The 9,560-nt window shown below is 26.9% G+C and overlaps 1 protein-coding gene and 1 long non-coding RNA gene across 2 annotated transcripts in view; one reads left to right on the top strand and one right to left on the bottom strand.

The window, feature by feature from the left end:
* Positions 1-4,985, bottom strand: part of LOC112513731 (probable acyl-activating enzyme 1, peroxisomal) — a 7,516-nt gene extending 2,531 nt beyond the window's left edge. The window contains exon 1 of the mRNA XM_025120086.1: positions 4,767-4,985. Coding sequence (XP_024975854.1) covers positions 4,767-4,970 — 204 coding nt within the window. The 5' untranslated portion in view covers positions 4,971-4,985. The remainder of the gene's footprint in view (positions 1-4,766) is intronic.
* Positions 3,234-8,785, top strand: LOC112513732. Its single transcript, XR_003069295.1, has 2 exons — positions 3,234-3,552; positions 8,537-8,785. It is a non-coding gene; the product is annotated as an uncharacterized LOC112513732 (long non-coding RNA).
* The last annotated feature ends 775 nt before the right edge of the window (positions 8,786-9,560 follow it).

The following is a 9,560-nucleotide window of genomic DNA, read 5'->3' as shown; positions in this document are numbered from 1 at the left end:
CTCACGGGTTTCACGAAAACATGCTGGTCTCACGTGAACCCAACCCTATATATATATATATATATATATATATATATATATATGTAGAAAGATTTATTTCAAAAGTGGTAAATATTTGAGAAATAAGGAAGTGATCATAGTCCTTCATCTGGTCAATATTGGTGGCTTTGATAGTGAAGCACTGGATAATTTCTCGCATGGGTATAAAGAAGATGGAGGGGTAATTTCGTAACTTTTACAAATAGGTGGCAAATGGGTTCATATGTGAACCCATGTGATTCACATATAAACTATATGTTCATGCTTCAACTCAAATTCATATGTTAATAGTCAACAATGTACATAATTAAAAATGGAAATTTAGATTGAATTATCATGTAAAAATACGACTCTCGTTAGACATACATAAAAAAAATCGATGGCTTGACATGATGAAAACGAGCTTAACAAGCAGACAAATTAATGACCGTTTACTTCTTCAACATTTAGCAGATAAAGAAAGTTATCGTTTTTCTTTGATAGATGACAGTCACCAATCAATAAAATAAAATATGTGTTATCTGATATTAGTTGTTAGAGATAAGGACTATTAAAAAAGACGTCATCGTATTATTTATAGGATTTTCTCCTTTTCATATTGTATATGTTAAATTGATATTTAATAATTTGTAGACCCGTATTCAAATAAATGGTCGCTAGGATAAGATACGTGTGATCAATTTTGCCAAAAGTAGGTACGACAACGAGACTGATATGACGTGTAAACCATTTATATTTGTATACTCCCTGATCGTTTGATCCAAAAAAATTGACAAGCCTCAGAATATTTTTCCAACATATTATATTGTTCAATATCGTTATTATAACTTATTGTTTTATAAACTATAAAGATAGAAATTTGTTAAGAGGTTTAAATTCGTATTAACAACTTATCACGAAGTTAATATAAAATGAATAATTAATTTAAAATGAAAGTGATATTAAATAAACTATTAAAATGCAGCGAAGATAAATCTCTATTTTAACGTTTACTTTTTATTTTTTTGTCTCTATCGATATACTACAATTTTATGTGGTTTTGATAAAGTGAAAATGTTTTCATTTTTGAATGAAATATAAATTTGAAGATGTCATAAAAAAATTTGAAAAAAATAAAATCGATATTAGTATCAAATTAATTATTTAATGGTTATCATTTTTTTTTGTGTAACTTCTTTAATTCAATTTTTTATTATAATTTAATTTAGATTCAATAACAAAATAATTTATTTTGTGTTTAATAATATAATTTTTTATAAAGATAATAATTAAACATTCTCTTAGAATTTAATAATTATCTTAATTATATTTTAGATTTTTTATATTTAAAGTAGATTTTGATCGTGTATTTGATTTTATTTATCTGCAGTTAGTTACACGAATTTAAAAATGGAGCTTTAATAAGTTGTATTTATGTAAAATTACTTGTAATCTTGAATTTTAAGTAATATGCATCAATAAATCGTATTTCATGCATAAAAATTGGTTTTTAAGAATTTTTTGTCAAATACTTTATAATATAATATAGAATATATATATATATATATATATATATATATATATATAAGTCAACAATTTTGCATCAATATTCAAATAAACTTAAATATAAAGAAATTACATGTTAAATTCAAAGTCTTCGAATATATTATATTTCACAATAATATTCAAGTTGAGAAACTACATAGACCAAATTTGTAGTTCATTTTAAATTATATAACTATTTAATTATTGTATAATATATTTTCAAATAATTAGAAAAAGGTTAAATATAAATTAATCATAAACAAGGTTAAATAAAAAGACATTACGTAAAACTCAAAATTTGATAAATCCATGGTAAACGAAGCTATTATTTGGATTTGAATTCTTGAAACTTTATCATAAGTTCGGGATTCTATAATGCATATCATTATCTCAATCGTCGGTTGAAATCTATGACCGATATACTAACAAGTCAATAAAGTCTTGTAAATTCCTTACTATATAAGAATGAGAAGTTCAATTTGATTTCATAACACAGGTATACAAAGAAAAGTTCAATTTGATTTCATAAAACTATTATAAAACAATATAACTATTAATATATAACAGGTTAATATCTGATTTTATTCTACCAGTTTATATGGTTATTCGAACATGAAATTTATGAACCTTATTTCCATATATAATAAAATCTAAAAAAGGTTTACCAGCTCATGAATAAAAACGGAGATTTAAACCCGTAAACACACAAAACTTGATTTTTTTTTTACATGAACCAATATAAAAACTCTATATGTTTTTATTAATAACTATAAGGGTATTTGTGTAATGCATCAAGATACATTTTCATTTCAATGTTTCATTTTATTTTTTATCCATGTTGATATAATATGATTTTATGTGGTTTTGATAAAACGATAATGTTTTTTTTGAATAAAATATAAATTTAAAAATATCATATAAAATTTGCAAAAAATATATCAATATTAGTACAAATTAACTATTTAAAAGTTCTTATTTGTATATTTTTTAATTCAATTTTTTATCATATTTAATTTAACGTAACGAAGTAACTTAATTTAGGTTTAATAATATATTTTTTTATAAAGATAATAATTAAGTATTCTGTTAGAACTCAATAATTATCCTAATTATATTTTAGATTTTTTATATTTTAAAATGAGATGTTATCCTCTATTTGATTATGTTTATCCGCATTTAGTTATCCTATTTCAAACATAGAGCTTTAATAAGTTGTATTTATGCACAGTTTACTTGTAATCTTGAATTTCAAGTAATATGCATCAATAAAGAGTATTTCATGCATAAAAAATGGTTTTTAAGAGTTTTTGTCAAATGCTTTATAATATAGTATAGATAAGCAATGACGATCAACGGTTGTACTTTGATTTATAAGTTGAGGAATAAGTAACCAAATGGTGATTAGTTCAGTGATACCCGGATTACTGGTAGATTTTAACCTTCATCCACCTCCCGCGAGATCAAGAGTTTAAGTCTCACCAAAGGTGAGGAGTATATGAGTTTTGTACTATATAAAATATTATATATTTAACAAAATGACCAATAAGTCAAGATGTACTGAGCTAGGAAGACGTATTTTCAATTGTCAAATAAAGACAACACTTCATGTTTTATTACTATTTATTATTGAACGATCCATAATCATCTGGATCCACAAAAGATTCAAAGATCAAGGTCTAATTAGGACCCAACCTGTTTAAGAATGAAATACGTTGGCTGGTGCTGGTCTATGTGGAATTAGGCCTACCGAGTCCAGATTAGGTCTATGTTGTCTAATTACTTGAAGCAGTTATATAAGACCGGATTAAATTAACACCATAACAGCATCGTACTAATTGATCATAATTCTCATTTCCTTTCTCTCTCTAACTTTCATGTTCTCTTTCCCGAAACCCTAAAACTTCATTGATGAAGCCATGCAACCTATAATTTGAGGGAAGTATGAAGAATCGAAGGTGGCAATTGAAGCATTAAAGTTATCTATATAAGGTACGCTGATTATTATTTGAGTGTTCCATTAATTTGGATAAGATCTGATGAAACCATGTAAATTCTTACGTAAGTTGCAATTCTTGTAGATTGTTGATGAATCCTAGGTAATGTGATATATATTCGAGATTTCAAAACTGGTCTCAACTTACTTGGGATTTACACCCTGTTTATAGAAAATTCATATAAAATCAGTAGTTTCTTCAAATAGGGTGAATCTTGTGCGATTAGATTGCTAAGAGAGATTTCTACAACTTTTATTCAGAAGTTAAAGCTTAATTTGGCCTCTAAACACTAGAAAAACGCCGAAAAGTGAGAGGGAGGGAAGCTAGTATGTGTAGGGGATTGAGCTACAGTTGTCGCTTATACCTTACGCGTATTCAGCTTGTACCATATGAAAAACTCATACCAATCAACCCTAAATATAACTAGTACCACTACAGAGAAAAAAAGTAGTAGAAACAGTGGACTAAGACCTATATACTTAAGTAAACATATTGGTTACTATATAAGTGGTAACGAGTTATCGTACTATGTAAAGGTAACTAGGGGTGACTTGTTTTATTAGAGTACTTAACGAGACGTTACATAAATTATTACAACCTAACAATTCAAATATGTATAAAGTAAATTTACATCACTCCTATTAATACATTATAAAATGTCTTAATGTAAATCGTCATGTTAACTATTTACAAGACGTTTCTTTAAAATGTTTTAAAAACCCGTTTCATTACAATGCAAAACTAGTTTTAAAAAGATGGGTTACATTTTTAAAGACCATAATTTATATACGTATGAAATATCATATAAAAAGGATAGACAAAGACATAGAAATCTATATCAAAACCCATATACCAAACAGTGATAGACTAGGTAAAAAACAAACAACTAGGATCAGTGGTCCTAATCAGACCTGATTTTGAGAGTATGAGTTGGGTCAGGACCAAGACCCACACCACGTTTACATGTGCGTTCTAGTTAAGACCAAGATCGAACAAAGCAAGAACTTCATATCCAAGTACAGATTATTTTGTGCATTTAATTAACCATGTGCATGCGGCCCTATCAAAATATGTTTCCAGAAAGGTGTTGACATGTCTACATATAATTCATTTTAAAGAAGATCGAGACTTGAATTTATTACGATTCCAATGACTTTTCATTGAAATCTGAAAGATTAAGAGTACAAATACATAGGTTGAAAGACTTACAACTTCTCCACGGTTAATACCCAAAAGGGAAAGGGCAGAAGCCAGTTTAACACACCGGTCGCGTGTTTCATTCCATGTATATACTATATCACCGTAGATAACAGATGGACTTTTTCCGTAGACAAATGATGCCCTTTCTAGAAAACTAATAGGTGTCAAAGGCACATAATTAGCTTCACATTGATATAAACCCTCCATCTCCATATCCAAGAAAATGAATGTTGGGTTGGTCATCTTCTTAACCCATAAGTAGAGTCATTTATAGACATGCACCACCATACCAATGATGTCACATTGGTGACGTATTCAAGGGGCAAAAATGGTTATGTATAAATATTTAATAAATATAAGTGGGAAATTAAAATAAATAAAAAAACGATAAAAGCGATATCTATCAGCGATTTCTTACTTTTATGTGAATCTGATCGATCGAGTTCAGGTGCGTGATAATTTTTAATATTATATAAATTAAAGTGGTATATTCGGTAAATTATTATCTGTTAATAATTAAGACGGGAAATTTAACACCGATTGACGTAATAAAAGATTCTTATATAACTTCTTTTTTAAATGAAAAGTCTTTTACTTCTATTTTGGGTCACACGCTTTTAAATAAAAAAAAAATGAAGCATATATATAATTGAAGAAATTTCTTGGAAATTATTTATTTATTTTATTAATCAATAATTAATTAAATTATTTACGTGGGGGACGGTTTCTACTAAGTCAACCTTTTATGGTGCAAAAGGGCATTCCTAGTGGACATATAATAATATAGACTCAATTAGACATGGGAATGGGCAGGAATGAGCGGGGACCTCAATCCTCGTCTCCGTCCTTGATTACTTATTTTTATTTTCATTTTTGTCTTCATTTCTGTCGAGGAATATAATCATATCTTCATCCTCGTCCCGAACGGGAAACAAGGATCCCCAATGGGAAAACAAAGAATTTTTTCCCGTTTATATAAGTTATTTTAAATTACATATGTGAGAGACCATACATGTTTAAATCTCAAACATTTTCAATAAACCTAAAACCAAAAAAAATTCAATTAAATCCAAAAAAAAAAACTTAAATTCACATGTACCAAAAGATATTGAGTAATATAAAACCATATCGAATAATATACAAAACTTATCGAGTAATTGCATTTTGACTTGACATCCAAAATATTACATATTAACATCCAAAAAATTACAATTTTAAATTACAATCTTAGTTAGGAAATAGGAAATTATAAACTACCGCTTTAATTGAAACACATAATATATATATATATATATATATATATATATAACGGGTACGGGGCAGGGCGGGAAGTACCATCCCCATCCCCGATTTAGCGGGGAATCTCCGTCCCCTACCGGGACGGGTGGACCGGGTTCCCCGATGGATCGAGGCTCATTCCCATGCCTAGACTCAATTAGATCGCTGGAAAGTTTGGTAAACTACAAGGACTAAAAATGTAATTTGTTCTAAAGTTAATTATGATCCATATGTATTTTCAAATTTATTATATATCTATATTATATTTTAAAGAATTTGACAAAAACTTTTAAAAACCATTTTTTATGTATGAAGTACTGTTTATTAATGCATATTACTTAAAATTCAATATTACAAGTAAATTGTGCGTAAGTACAACTTATTAAAGCTGATGTTTGAATTCGTGTAACTAACTGCAGATAAATATAATCGAGAGGATAAACATCTCATTTTAAATATAAAAAATTTAAAATATAATTAGGATAATCATTGAATTATAGTAAAATACTTAATTATTATTTTTATAAAAAATATATTAAACAAAAAATAATAAAAAAAATGAATTAAAGAAATACATAAAAAAATTAAATAGTTAATTTGGTACTAATATAAAAAAAATTCAATTCTTTATGATGTCTTCATATTTATATCTTATTTAAAAACTAGAAGGATACTCGCGCAATGCAGCGATATACAACTTGATTTTAATATTTCATTTTATTCTTTATCTCAGTCGATGTTATAATATGGTCTTACGTGATTTTGAAAAAGCGATGATGTTTTTATTTTTGAATAAAATATAAATTTGAAGATATCATAAAAATTTGACAAAAATATATTGACATTAGTATCAAATTAACTATTTAAAATTCCTATTTTTTGTGTAACTTTTTAATTTTTTTAATTATAATTTAATTTAGGTTCAATAACGAAATAATTTATATTTGGTTTAATAATATAATTTTCTTATAAAGATAATAATTAATTATTTTGTTAGAACTCGATAATTATTCTAATTATATTTTAGATTTTGTATATTTTAAAATGAGATGTTTATCCTGTATTTGATTATTTTTATCCGCAGTTAGTTACACAAATTCAAACATGAAGCTTTAATAAGTTGTACTTATGCATAATTTACTTGTAATCTTGAATTTTAAGTAATATGCATCAATATACAGTACTTTATACATAAAAAATGGTCTTTAAGAGTTTTTATCAAATGCTTTATAATATAGTATAGATAAAAACATTATTGTTTTCTTAAAATTATATAAAATCATATTATAATATCGACTGAGACAAAAAAGAAACGCAAAACATTAAAATCGAGATGTATCTCGCTGCATTGTGCGAGTACCCTTCTAGTGTGTGTATATATATATATATATATATATATATATATTCTAATAAAATAAATCAAAAATTTTAAATTAAAGTAAATATTAAATAAAAATCTTTATATATATTTTTATAAATTATGACATTGACAAACTGTGTTTTACATTATAAATTCCTAAGTTTTGAAAAACAAATGAAATAAATAGGAGTTTATATATATGTTGAATATCACATTCATGATGAGACATATTTAAAATACTTTGTTCACCATGAATAAAATAATCATATACATTGAATATCATATTCATGATTATGAGTAACATAATTATATGGTTGAGTTACGATGATAATTAGAGTTGATGTGAGAAATGTAAAAAGGGATATCCATCCTTGAATGCACTTTAAGATGAGATGCATCAGATCAATCTCCTTATCAAGCGTGATTCATGTAACAACTCGTCCCATATGGATAGAAGGTCAAAATTGTTAGTTCCTTATAAGTCTTAAGTAGTGGGCTACCAATAATTTCTATCATGGTTTTAAGTTGGATTCAATGTTATTGGCCAATCTGTTGCTTTGGGCTTTGGGAGTGTTACAAATCATGGGTGGGTTTGAGATTAGCTTTGGGGGTGTTTCAAATGTTTGAGATTAAATGTGATCAATGATCCAGATTCATTCTTATGTTTCTCATCTTAACTATCTTTCTCAAAGAATCCTTCAAAATGGTATATATTGAATATTATATCCATAATGAATAACAAATTTAAAATATTATATTCACAAGGAATAACAWMWKARYATATTCATGTATGTTGAATATCATATTCATGATAGATAACATAATTAGAAATAGTATATTCATGTATGTTGAATATCATGTTCATGATGAATATGACATTAAGGACTAATAGCATATTCGCCTCCACGATGAATAACATATTTATATATGTTGAATATCATATTCAAAGTTTTTTTTTTATACAAAAATATGGTATTTTTTAAAATGCATCATAAATTTATGATAAGGTAGTTTGAACTTGTTTTGTAAAACACGGTGAGATTGCAATACACCTTTATCATCACGCATGTAGTGGAACTTTGTAAAAAACGTGATACTCATGCACAAACTCATACTTTATCCGGGTTTGAATATGTTGAAGGTGTCTACAGGATTGTTATCCGAATTCGTAACGAGATGGACATTTGTCATGTTGATGAACCTCGTAGATGTGGTCTATGCCACCAACATGGTCATAATCGAAGAAATTGTACAAATTCCCAATCAAGATTCGTTTCGTTGTGAAAGTTGTAATTTTTTTAATTGGTATTTTAATATCGTCGGATAATAATTTTATTTTGATACTTATTTTACATATCATTTAAAAAGTATCATATTTTTTTGTAAAAAATCTACCATATTCATGATGAATAACATATTTAAAATAGTATATTCATGAATATTAACATATCAAAATGATATATTAATGTATGTTGAATATCATATTTGTTTTCTAGAAAATTTGTCAAACACCTGGTGATAGTTGGGGCGAACTTACATGAAATGGTGCGGGGAAAGGCCCCACTCAAAGGTTAATTTTTTAAAACAACTTATGTTTTTTTTTTATAAAAACACTTATCAAATTATTACAAATTAGAAGGGTTTAACTTATTCAAAAACTTTTTTTTTACCGGTTTGTTTATCCAAACACATAAAAGTATTTATTATCGATGTCACACCGAAATAAATCAATAAATTGTTATTATAAACAATTGCAAACACCCAAGTATTATGATTCAAGTACCGTCCTATATTATTACCATTAGTATGAATGTGTGTGAAAATGATTTTAATGTCTACGGATTTGCGTGCTGCAGGCGGTGGGTTAAATATGTCGTGTTTTTTATTCTGAAAATGGGACCAATCGCATATTATTACTTTCTACATAATTTAATTAAATTGAAAATAACACTGAATTTATAGATATTGGATTAGATTCAAAATTATCTGATTATATTTTATTTTTTTTAAATTAAAAAATTCGGGACGATATTTTCTTTAAACCATTTTATTAATCACGATCGTTAGATCAAATGCTTGTAATGGTTGAGATTTACTTCCACGATGTTTGCGAGAGGTTTAAATGGCGAGGTGGAGCAATGCCGTAGGTTGTGAGAGGTTTGAAT

The sequence above is a fragment of the Cynara cardunculus genome, assembly GCF_001531365.2.
Source record: "Cynara cardunculus var. scolymus isolate 2C chromosome LG 5, CcrdV1, whole genome shotgun sequence".
NCBI lineage: Eukaryota > Viridiplantae > Streptophyta > Magnoliopsida > Asterales > Asteraceae > Cynara > Cynara cardunculus.
Note: the sequence above shows the minus strand (reverse complement) of the source record. Positions and strands in the feature narration are given on the sequence as shown.